Source organism: Argentina silus, assembly GCF_951799395.1.
Source record: "Argentina silus genome assembly, chromosome: 11".
Classification (NCBI taxonomy): Eukaryota; Metazoa; Chordata; class Actinopteri; order Argentiniformes; family Argentinidae; genus Argentina; species Argentina silus.
In genome coordinates this window covers 7,090,495-7,103,116 of record NC_139665.1, presented here as the reverse complement: position 1 = coordinate 7,103,116, position 12,622 = coordinate 7,090,495, and the positions used below count along the sequence as shown (strand labels likewise).

The 12,622-nt window shown below is 44.8% G+C and overlaps 2 protein-coding genes across 3 annotated transcripts; both read right to left on the bottom strand.

Moving 5' to 3' along the window:
- Nucleotides 1-526: 526 nt before the first annotated feature.
- eef1a1l2 (eukaryotic translation elongation factor 1 alpha 1, like 2) lies at nucleotides 527-5,488 on the bottom strand. Of its 2 annotated transcripts, none has more exons than XM_083679839.1 (8): nucleotides 5,401-5,488; nucleotides 4,409-4,561; nucleotides 3,565-3,744; nucleotides 3,157-3,453; nucleotides 2,405-2,555; nucleotides 2,001-2,257; nucleotides 1,503-1,737; nucleotides 527-865 (listed from the first exon to the last, which is right to left on the bottom strand). In XM_083679839.1, the coding sequence occupies exons 2-8, from the start codon at nucleotides 4,550-4,552 to the stop codon at nucleotides 741-743; spliced, it is 1,389 nt and encodes a 462-aa protein (XP_083535965.1). In that variant the 5' UTR covers nucleotides 4,553-4,561; nucleotides 5,401-5,488; the 3' UTR covers nucleotides 527-740. The 2 variants fall into 2 exon arrangements, with proteins under 2 accessions (XP_083535965.1, XP_083535966.1); XM_083679840.1 differs by having other exon boundaries at nucleotides 5,391-5,441.
- Nucleotides 5,489-5,717: 229 nt separating this feature from the next.
- Nucleotides 5,718-9,292, bottom strand: LOC310811735 (elongation factor 1-alpha-like). The gene is made up of 8 exons (XM_083680002.1): nucleotides 9,208-9,292; nucleotides 8,271-8,431; nucleotides 7,714-7,893; nucleotides 7,319-7,615; nucleotides 6,922-7,072; nucleotides 6,567-6,823; nucleotides 6,232-6,466; nucleotides 5,718-6,136 (listed from the first exon to the last, which is right to left on the bottom strand). The coding sequence occupies exons 2-8, from the start codon at nucleotides 8,412-8,414 to the stop codon at nucleotides 6,015-6,017; spliced, it is 1,386 nt and encodes a 461-aa protein (XP_083536128.1). The 5' UTR covers nucleotides 8,415-8,431; nucleotides 9,208-9,292; the 3' UTR covers nucleotides 5,718-6,014.
- Nucleotides 9,293-12,622: the final 3,330 nt, after the last annotated feature.

Below are 12,622 nucleotides of genomic sequence, written 5' to 3'. Positions count from 1 at the left end.
TTCAGAGTGGTATCACTTCTAGGTAAAGGGAGCGGCTGCTGGATCCGAGATACCGAAAGTAAAACTATTCACAGCAGGATCCACCACAGGATTGCACATACAAACATTCTATACAAACCACAGATGGCATTTAGTTACACCCTGAAGTAGTCTCTGGTTCCACTACTGTGAGGAAGTGGGATAGGAGTGCATTATAGGAAGCATTATGGCACGTTGATGACAGTAATTAGTGTATAACAGACTTCACCTGCAATACATTACAGGTGGTTCTGCAGATCACAACAGGATAGCAGTATGTCTCCGTTTATAAATCGCATTCCTTTTTTTACGGTTTAAAATAAAATGACAATCAGTGTATTCTTCACACATCAATCCAAAATCTGACAATTAGCAAAATATGTCATATAAACACAAGCAAGTCATATCATATTGACATCATTTTATGATCAAAAGGACATTATATCCCACCCCCAAAAAAGTAGCTGATTTCTAATTGGTTCATAAGAAACAAGACAAGGTGTTGGCAATTAATGATCATTGTTTTATTTTTGGTTTCATCATCATCATCATCATCATTTCCCTAAAGCAGATTCTTCGAACGTTTGTTTTCCTTTCCTGCGAAAATTTTTGCGATGGGTTTTTATCAGCATTAGCCAGTCCTTAATGAGAGAGCCCAGGTGCTGAGGCAGGGCGGGGTGGGTGGCCGGTGCCGTGGCTGGCTGGAGGTCTGGTCCACTACTTCATTTGACCTTCTGGGCCTTCTGTGCAGACTTGGTCACCTTGGCGCTGGTGGCGGCCTTCTTCTCCACTGCCTTGATGACGCCCACAGCAACGGTCTGCCTCATGTCACGCACAGCGAAGCGACCTATGACACAGATAGATACACTATCAGCATTTACAATTTCATGTATCATTCTAGTTCCTACATTGATTGATGTCTGTAAAAAAAATATTGCCTGTGTAAATTGTGTCCTTTTAAAAATCTTGATGTAAATAATAGTGATGTGTATATATTTTGTAATCCGGACGCCTTGAAAAATAGATCTCTAAGGGACTAGAGAATAATTAATAAATAAATAAAATAAACATCATTGGCTGTTGTAGATGGCATTAATACTGTGAGGTGTTGGAGGATCTGTGCGTGATTGACTTCATACAACCAGACTATTGTATTACTTTAACCAACTATTATAAACTCCTCACAGACAACGGAACAGTCATTGTGTGCTTAGTGTTTTGGAACAAAATGGCCGTCATGGGTCATTCAGGTAGGTACTGAAGCATCGGTGGGTAGTGTCGTGGGGAGATTTTGAGGTTAATAGAAGATATGATGGATCTCTGAACTTGTCGGCTGATGTTTCAAGCCAGAATGTCCCTGACAAGAGTGAGTCCTCTGGCACCACAGAGCCAGATTGAGTAAAATGATATGAACATGATCTCTCTGTTGTATCTGTATGTCCTGTCGAGTGTATAATCGACTAAAGCAGAGGTGTGTTCCTCACCTAGGGGGGGGTAGGAGGAGAAGCTCTCCACACACATGGGCTTTCCCGGCACCATGACGATGATGGCAGCGTCTCCAGACTTCAGGGCCTTGGGGTTCTCCTCCAGCTTCTTGCCGGAACGGCGATCGATCTTCTCCTTCAGCTCGCTGAACTTGCAGGCGATGTGAGCGGTGTGGCAATCAAGCACGGGGGCATAGCCCTGGGAGATGGTGCCGGGGTGGTTCAGGATGATGACCTGGGGGAGACAGTTAGGAGAGAACAGGCTTTAATAACTACAGCCACATGGGCGGAGGATGTTAGCAAACCTAAAATGTGTGTAGACTCATTAAACAGATTGCTAATATGAATGTATGTATGTTATTGTATTTGCATAATTATGATTTTGTATTCAGGTAAAATAAGTAGAAAATTATGAAAAAATGTAAGGTAAACATGGTTATATATGTTTTCTTTCATAGAAAATATCTATATTTCAAATCCGTCCCACCCCTCACTCACCTGAGCGGTGAAGTTGCCAGCCTCCATCGGGGGGTCGTTCTTGCTGTCTCCAGTCACGTTGCCACGGCGGATATCCTTGACGGACACGTTCTTGACGTTGAAGCCGACATTGTCGCCGGGATAAGCCTCTGTGAGGGTCTCGTGGTGCATCTCCACAGACTTGACCTCAGTGGTCACGTTGGCTGGGGCAAAGGTGACCACCATACCAGCCTTCAGGGTACCAGTCTCCACACGACCCACGGGTACTGTTCCAATACCTGAGGGGAGAGCCAGAAAAGTTAAACCAACAATCAAATAATGATAAGGAAGAACCGTAATTAGAGAGTTAAATCTACTCTGAGAGTACAGAGCAACACTCTTGAATGTCTACATCCTGTTTAAACAATGGTATGGTTGGTCCTTACCGCCAATTTTGTAGACGTCCTGCAGGGGCAGACGGAGGGGCTTGTCGGTAGGGCGGGAGGGGGGCAGGATGGAGTCCAGAGCCTCCAGCAGGGTCACACCACTGGCGCCACCCTCCTTACGCTCCACCTTCCATCCCTTGAACCAGGTCATCTGCAACAGGAAGCAGAGCAAACAAGAGGTCATTGCTAGTCATGCTTGTGTTTATCATGGCAGACATGCTCTCCAGAGTACCAAACCAGGTCCCATGTTTGGCTAAACTTCAAAGTCAACGCGTTTCTTCTGAACGAGCTAAATCAGCCTTAAGTTTCTGTCCCCAGAGTACTTGGAACGACCTTCAAAACGTACTCAAATTAGATTCTTCAAACTTAGATTCTGTCACTATCAGTTTAAAACCTTGATAAAGGATCTGTCGTCAAAGAAATGTACATGTTTTAATGGATTATATTGTGTATATTGACTTTGTAATTAATATGTAATTAATGAACCATATTATTTTGGGATTTGAATGTACATTTATAATCTATTTCATGTTTGTAAAGCAGGGCACCTCTGGAAAAGAGACCTCGGTCTCAGGAGGATCCCCTGACTTAATAAAGGTTTAATAATAATAATAATAATAATAATAATAATAATAATCAGCATCATCACCATCATAATAATCATTCAGGTTGAGACTCTCTGGAGTCTCACTGCGGAGGGATACCTTAACAGGCATGAGTTCGTAAGAGATGAATGTGGTTGTGGAACTCACGTTGGCACTGGCCTCCAGCATGTTGTCCCCATGCCATCCAGAGATGGGCACGAAGGCGACGGTGGCGGGGTTGTAGCCAATCTTCTTGATGTAGGCGCTGACCTCCTTGGTGATCTCCTCGTAACGCTTCTGGCTGTAGGGTGGCTCGGTGGAGTCCATCTTGTTGACTCCAACGATGAGCTGCTTCACTCCCAGAGTGTAGGCGAGGAGAGCATGCTCACGAGTCTGGCCGTTCTTGGAGATACCAGCCTCAAACTCCCCCACACCACCAGCAACGATCAGCACAGCGCAGTCAGCCTGAGGGGACAGTCATGTTGACGCTCTGTACCTCATTCTAGCTGAATTACACCTGCTAATATATTCTTCAATCGGGAACAGATGAGGCTATGGAGCAGCCATCTTTATTACCTGAGAAGTACCAGTGATCATGTTCTTGATGAAATCCCTGTGTCCGGGGGCATCAATGATGGTGACGTAGTACTTGCCGGTCTCAAACTTCCACAGAGAGATGTCGATGGTGATACCACGCTCACGCTCCGCCTTCAGTTTGTCCAGCACCCAAGCATACTTGAAGGAGCCCTTGCCCATCTACGCAAACAGAGAATCAATTGTGCTTTGAACATAAATCTTTAATTTCATCAGATATGTACACCTTTGTGTTGTTTGAGGGGATAAAACTCAACATTTTATTTTCTCCAAAAAGATCATGATCATTTACTCAGATACATTGAGTATGCAAGCACTTTAAACTAAATCATTTCACCTGAGTCTATTGACATGCAATCACTGATTTAGATTTGGAAGTACACTTGACAGATGACCAACTGACATGACATAAACTGCCATTTCATTAAGAGTCCAAAAATCTGCTCAATCATGCCAAACTAGAAACGTATACTGAAATGAATAGATTGTAAGCAGTATATCAATCAAATACCACATATTTCTGATGCTTTGTAAACTGTCTCTCATCTTTATGTGCTTGCATTTACTTATTTGATGCATCATTGACCTCGAACTCAAAAGTGCTCATTTATTAGATGAAATACCCCTTTCTGGAATTGTAAAATTCGGTATACATACTCGTTTGTTTGCTTTAGGACCTCTAACACATAGCTGACGGCAATACACAACTTTGTCCAGAAGGTGACGCTCATGTCAAACAATCGCAGTGTTTCAACAAACCACACCACACCCTTCATATTTTCTCCTAGTTAATGATATTAGCTTATTTCTGGGCACCAACGCTTACCTCGGCGGCCTCCTTCTCGAACTTCTCGATGGTTCTCTTGTCAATGCCTCCGCACTTGTAGATCAAGTGACCGGTGGTGGTGGACTTGCCGGAGTCGACATGGCCAATGACCACGATGTTGATGTGGATCTTTTCCTTTCCCATGATGGCTTACTAATTGAAAATAAAACCGATATAACCATCGATGTACACATTCTAACCATATACCCTATACAATGTAGTTTGCAGAACATGCAGAGCATTCAAACAGCAGTAATATGGTGAGGCAATAACTAGTGCGATGGGGAAGATTAGAAACTAACGGACTTCACTGAATCACGTTCCATGTGCTACGCGCATTAAACCCCATCCCTCCGCCGCCTCCATGTTGAGTCGACCAGCGGCCATGTTGTCTGAGACGGCCACGACACGCGCTCTTTTGACCGTTAAGGCGTGTGCGCGCGTGCATGTAAGCCAAATGTTACAGTATATTTCTAGACTGTTCGCGAGCATTTAACACCGTCAATGCGAAGTCTTGACAAGCCAATTCATTGAGCTCATTTTAAAATATATAGATGTATCTTAATGGCCAAGCTCTCCCAACTCGAACATAATGTCCTTGTGATATGAAATATCAGCAAGCAGGAAAAAGACAAGTGGTTGGGCTAGTTCTGACAAGACGTGCTTGCTAACCCACCCCACCACCAGGTCTGGAACTGCATGCAGTTGCCTGGCTAACCAGCCAACAGTAAATAGACATGCGACAGCTGGCCATCATTAGGAAGCCCGGTTCAGTAGCCAGCCTCCATTGAGAAACGGCAAATATTAAAGACAAGATAGGCATTCCGACCCATGTCGAAGACATTTGATGCGTCAAATATGCTAACAAATTAGCTAGTAGCAACATTGGTCATCGTTCATAAACATTATCCCCATTCGTTTATACAGCAGAGTATGCAATGACTAGACAGTAGCTGGCACAAATTATTATTATAATACGTACTTTCACTGACCTGTGACAAGACAGCTAAAGGTTATCCCTGATATAGACCGGAGAAAAGGACAGAATATGATCTCACATTGCTTTATATACCGGTACTATGGGAGGCGGGAGAAATAAATTCTACCCTGCTACTGTCACCCAAATAAGTGGGAGCCATTGGTTGCGCCAGTGCTACCACGCATGGTGATTGGGCGGCTAAGACCCATCAAACTGGGCACAGGGCGTCAGAGATAACATGTGGTCAAACAGCTGCAGAGAAGTTTCTCAGTGTTTCACTTGTTCCCAAACCCCACCACCCCCTACCCAGAGGAAAAGGAGAGCATAATGTTTGGTCAAGAAATTCAAAGACCTTTATTAGTTACCAGCAGCTTTCTTCCAATTAATTGTGACAACAGGTGCAGTTCTAAACCATTTCAACTCAAATTTAACAACTGAAAGAGGCCCCGTCATTCAATTGACATCGCCACAAGTGTATCCATGTTGGTTTCCTTTCCTGCGAAAACTTTTACGATGGGTTTTAATCAGCATTAACCAGTCCTTAAGTAGAGAACTCAGGTTCCGAGACTCTGCAGGATGTGGGGCCGCAGACCCAGTCACCTGAGGGACAGCCTGGGGCAACGGAATTCACTTCTTAGCCACCTTCATTGCAGACTTTGTCACCTTGCCAGAAGTGGCAACCTTCTTGTCGACGGCCTTGATGACACCGACGGCAACGGTCTGCCTCATGTCACGCACGGCGAAACGACCTGCAAGAGATTAAAACAATTAGTACCATGCTGGTTTAAAAAAAAAAAAAAAAAAAAAATTGACAATTATGCTCGTCAGAAGGGCAAAGACTTACCAAGTGGGGGGTAGTCTGAGAAGCTCTCCACACACATGGGCTTGCCGGGAATCATGTCAACGATGGCGGCATCACCAGACTTCAGAGCCTTGGGCATGTCTTCAAGCTTCTTGCCGGAACGGCGATCGATCTTCTCCTTCAACTCGCTGAACTTGCAGGCGATATGAGCGGTGTGGCAATCGAGCACGGGGGCATAGCCCTGGGAGATGGTGCCGGGGTGGTTCAGGATGATGACCTGTGAAAACAAGCAGTGATTAGAACATGACAAGTACAACAACTCAAACCTTACACAATAAACCAAGACCAAGGCTGTGCACCAATAGAGCATGACCCACCTGAGCAGTGAAAGTACCAGCCTCCATTGGGGGGTCGTTCTTGCTGTCTCCAGCAACGTTGCCACGACGGATGTCCTTGACGGACACGTTCTTGACGTTGAAGCCAACATTGTCGCCAGGCACGGCCTCTGTGAGGGTCTCGTGGTGCATCTCCACAGACTTGACCTCAGTGGTCACATTAGCTGGGGCAAAGGTGACCACCATACCAGCCTTCAGGGTACCAGTCTCCACACGACCCACGGGTACTGTTCCAATACCTGAGGGGAGAGCCAGAAAAGTTAAAGCAACAAATAGTAATAAGCAAGAAACACTCATCTACAAACATGCCAGTATGTTAACTGTACATGGTTCTTACCGCCAATTTTGTAGACGTCCTGCAGGGGCAGACGGAGGGGCTTGCCGGTAGGGCGGGAGGGGGGCAGGATGGAGTCCAGGGCCTCCAGCAGGGTCACACCACTTCCGTTTCCCTCCTTGCGCTCCACCTTCCATCCCTTGAACCAGGTCATCTGCAATGGCAAGACAAAATGATTGAGGATTGAATCTTTGAGCCTTGCTCGAGTGTAATAGATGCAGCCACTCCAACAACAAAGTAAAATGTGGTTGTGGAACTTATAATAATAATAATAATAATAATAATCAGCATCATCACCATCATAATAATCATTCAGGTTGAGACTCTCTGGAGTCTCACTGCGGAGGGATACCTTAACAGGCATGAGTTCGTAAGAGATGAATGTGGTTGTGGAACTCACGTTGGCACTGGCCTCCAGCATGTTGTCCCCATGCCATCCAGAGATGGGCACAAAGGCAACGGTGGCGGGGTTGTAGCCGATCTTCTTGATGTAGGTGGTGACTTCCTTCTGGATTTCCTCGAAACGCTTCTGGCTGTAGGGTGGCTCCGTGGAGTCCATCTTGTTGACTCCAACGATGAGCTGCTTCACTCCCAGAGTGTAGGCGAGGAGGGCATGCTCACGGGTCTGGCCGTTCTTAGAGATACCAGCCTCAAACTCACCCACACCACCAGCAACGATCAGCACAGCGCAGTCAGCCTGAGGGGGGGAGGATTTGTCAGTCCTAGGGCCACATGAAACAATGAAAAAGCTAAATAGTAGGGGTGAATGCTTGAGGTACCAGTGATTATATTTACCTGAGAGGTACCAGTGATCATGTTCTTGATGAAATCCCTGTGTCCGGGGGCATCAATGATGGTGACGTAGTACCTGCCGGTCTCAAACTTCCACAGAGAGATGTCGATGGTGATACCACGCTCGCGCTCTGCCTTCAGTTTGTCCAGCACCCAGGCATACTTGAAGGAGCCCTTGCCCATCTAAAAATGACAACAAAATAGGCTTTAGAGTATTACCACTGACTTGGACATGGCACAACTCACTCAAATGTTATGGTGGGGAACAAACAAGACAGTGGGTAACTTCAATGAGACATTAAATTCCTTTAATCATCAATACTGCAAATTCATTGCTAGCACAATGAGGCTAAATGCATTGTAGGCCTCGGCCTCCATTTCCCAAGTGCATCGTCATAATCGACGTCAGGCCTGCGCAAGCCCCACCCCACATGCGCGCACCCGATACCCACCCTACCGGCTTGGGTAGTTCAAATAAAGCATGCCGATGTCGCCATCTTTAATCCAAAGTGCATTAACAAACTTCACAAGACACCAATCGGATAAAAAAAACACCTTACCTCGGCGGCTTCCTTCTCGAACTTCTCGATGGTTCTCTTGTCAATGCCTCCGCACTTGTAGATCAAGTGACCGGTGGTGGTGGACTTGCCGGAGTCGACATGGCCAATGACCACGATGTTGATGTGGGTCTTCTCCTTTCCCATGGTTGCTTACTTAGTTTCTAAAAAAAGTCAACGAGAGAAAAAGCCGTAAGACACAGAAACGTATAGCCCAAACGGATATAGATACACAATTCTAAGTCTGCCTCAAACACAAGCTGTTCAATTCATTATAATAAATTTAAGAAGTATAGTCAGGGCCATCAACACAATCGCATGAATGGAATATTTTAAGGTGTGCCAACATTTTTAAATGATTCATCCAGATGACTACTAGCCTACTCATCCGATTCAGGAAAAGCTTGATTAATGATCAGGTGGCATGGGCCGCGGTCGGCCGGGTGCCAAGCGGGACACGTGTTACTTATGGGCCACGTCGTGTTAAGTTACAGAAAGATTTTCCAAATATCCGAAAGGAATTTATCCCACAGCTCGACACCTGTCTTCATGGTTTCGTACAGTTGTTCAGAAAGAATGGAGGATAGATATTCCGTTTCATCATCCTCATGCCGCCGCTTCGTATCCTTTGTTCGTTTTTCCCACAGTTTCCCCTCCCCCAGTGGAGATGATAATCCCACTTTAAGACTATAAAAGTTCCCTCATAATAAATAAAAACAGACTTGTCGACATTTACGGTACATTAACTCAATTACGAGTAGGCCTGACATAACATTCCTTAACAATTCAATCCACAGGTTAGGCCCAATTAAACAATTACATAATCAAAGAACTATGTCCACGTAAATTATTACTCAAAAGGGTGGCGGAAACAAGCCAAACTAAGTAACAGGCATGGCCACCTCTTTCAACTCACTTAAGGCCAAAAAAGCGCACTTACCGGTGTTATAAGATGACTCCGCCACAGCTGCTACCCCTAGCCAGGTACAGAAAGAGAAAGAATGATGGTTGGGTTTGGGTTTTTATACACGGGGAGGCGGCCAGGATGGGTTGCAACCCCCGCTTCCTTTCCCCCTCCCTGTTCGAACCCTCAAATCACACACAATTCAGCGAAAAACTATCCCCGCCTGTCGCGTACGTCATGATGTCGTGTAAAGTGAATCGAAACATTTTCAACAATTTCTGTTTTCATGTAAAGATAAGTTGATTGCATAAAGTGTGATGAACTCAGATTGTGCGATGGTTCTCTTTCTCTGCATTGTCCGTGTCCAGAGAACGCATTATTAAATGATGACCCCATCCCTTTCTTCCTAATTTCACATGAAACCAATCAAAACAGTGAATTTATGTATTGGATATGATACCATGGTGCGATGCGTTACTACAGTCATCTCAGTCTTTCGCAAGCTTTTTTCTTCTGAAACATCATTGAATTCCGTACGCTCGCACGTCCAGTGTATTTTACCTTACAAGATTGGAATTTCAGTAGATTACATTTAGTTAACCTATATGGTAGTATGTAGAATAATGAACAAAAAGAGCGTACATTGACTAAATTAACTAGTAGAGTTTAACGAGCTGTGTACGCCATTATGCCCAGTCAGCTCAACAGCAATCCTCATGTTGTTTGTCTCATGAGTTTATCAATACATGCTCTCTGGATAGGGCATTAATTCATCAATCTGGTTTTAATGTGAATGCATGTATAGTTTGCAGGTCTCTGTACTAAAAGTTTCCACATTGCTCCTCTGAAGGCCTTCAACTTGGCCTGTGTGCAAAATGAATATTGCCTCAGTGGTACTCAGAGCTCAAAGACAAACCAATGCTCTTCTTCATCATCACCATCAACTGGCACTTATTATCAATGGCTCAATCAGCATAACAAGGATCCACACATTTGCACTCAAACAGACGAGGGAGGCTTAGACTTATCGTTTCAATAGTTTTGAGAACACCTACAATCACAGCCAGTGGGGGGTCAGCGGGTCAACAGTATGGTAAAGTGTAGCTGATACTATTCTCCGTAAGTGACCACATCAAGCAAAGTCCAAGAGATAGGAAAAGGTAAAGCATTATGATCGTTGTCAGACTACCACTGGAGAGGAAGCTTGAATGTTTTTGTTGTAGGGCCCAGGGTCAGACTCAGGTCCTGTGTTCTCCATCACTGTGGCCAGCCAGATATAGAACAGTTGGCATCGCTCAGCGGCCTCTCGCAGTTCAGGTAACAGCAGCACAGCCTCTGTACCCACAGCTGCTGCTTTCTATCAACTACCAGCGCATGAGAGAGAGAGAGGGGGGGGGGGAGCAACTGTGCACAGTGGTGAGAGGGAGATAGACTAGCTAAGTGGATGAAGCGGAGAGGTTGGAAGAACTGAGTGGAAGAGGGGTTGGTGATAAGAAGCAGACACATTGTATGGTAACATCATGGAAGCCAAATCCGCTTGAGAATAAATAACATATCATGACATGATAACATTTCTATTCCATAACAATATGTCCATAACATGTAGATGGCCCATAGTATTTGGCTAAATTACACAAATACATCAGTGTGTTGTTTTTTTTTAAATATGTTTTTAGGGCGTTTCTGCTTTATTGGGATAGAGACAGTAGAGATTGACAGGAAGGATGGGAGAGAGAGGAGGGATGACATGCAAGATAGGTCGAGGGTCGGAATCGAACCAGGAACCTTGCGATTACGTGGTAAGCGCATTAGTGTGCTACACCACTAAGCGCCCCCCATGCGTTTTGACATTTGCCATAATGTAAATTTGAATCTTATCGCCACAAGAATCGAGGAGGCATGCTCTCCTTATCAAATCAAAACAAAATTTATTTATCATATGCACATGTTACAGATGTACAACCAAATGCTTGTAGCAGGCTCTCAGTGTAGCATAAATACAAGGGTAGGAATAAAAGATAATAATAACAAAACACAATAGGCAATAAGAAAAAGTACTAATAAGTATCATAAAGTACTAATTGTAATAAATTACAAGGTGTTTATATATCGTCTCAGGAGACAAACAATAACAAATATAATAAGATAATATTACAACAAAACAGGTTCAAAAAGACAAAGGTGGGCGTAGCACGGCACAGGTAAACTGAACTCAGTCATCCCTCACAAAAGGGCCACTTGTTGACGTAAAATGACGTAAAAATGAGCAGGCCTATTAGTAAATACTGACAGCTATAGAATTAGGTAGGTAAGAGATAAGTTGCTTTGATTGTAGGTCTAGGCTACAAATATTTTGCTTTTCTTCACTACGGGGCAACACTAACATTTCCCTTTGTCAAGCTTCTTCAGCCCTCAGGAGACAGTCACCTCTAACCTCTGTTAAACTGTACCCGGCAGCACCAGACAGGAGGAACCAGTTACTCGAAATGCAGGAAAGTACAGAGTGAGTGAGGGGGAGAGGGGATAGGTATGTGCTGTTCTTGGCCTCTGGGCTGCACTGAAATGACACCTTTCACTTCCCAGAGAAGAAGGGAGGGGATAGACATAAGTGCTGTTCTTGGTCTTGGGGACAGCTTTAAAATGATACATTTCCCTAAACACACTGCCTTCAGCCCTCAGGGGACAGACACCTCTGAACTCCAACCTACAGCAGCAGACAGGTGTTCCCAGTTACTCCAAAGGCAGGTGAATGACAGAGAGAGAGAGAGAGAGATAGAGAGAGAAGAGGGGCGGGAGTTGACAGTAGGTTGAGTATTCAGAGTATATAATATAATATATATATATATATATATAATATATGCCATTTAGCTGACGCTTTTATCCAAAGCGACTTACATTGCAGTGAGTGCATACATTTTTCAGTATATATGGTCCCAGCAGGAAGTGACAGTGTGCAAACCCATACAGGTGGAGCGTACCCCCCCCCCCTCACACACACACACACACACATACACACAAGCAATAAGGTACGAGCTGAGGTACATTTATTCACTGTGACTTTATTCTTGACAAAGCACGGACTCAAGCAACAGAGAACTGGCAGGGCGGAGGTTTGGAAGCTGTTGAAAGGAATAACCGCAGCTGTCTGTGTGTCTGGCCAGCCAACCCATACACCCCTCCCACCTTCCAGAAACATACTTGCGCTCACCAATTAGTCAGCAGGCAGGCTCACACCCACATAGAAAGACTGCACCTTTGTCCTGAAGTCGGTGGCACTGTAAAATGAGAAACCTGTGACTTACTGAACACACTCGCAGGGGCACGTGAAACCCCGGACCGTGATTTCTATTCTGTCATGATTTGAAGTTGAACGCCTGAACAGCTAAAAGCAACAGCCGGGATCTTATTTCATCCAGTCACTCCAGCAGGAAAGGGGGAGCGAAAGAGGGAC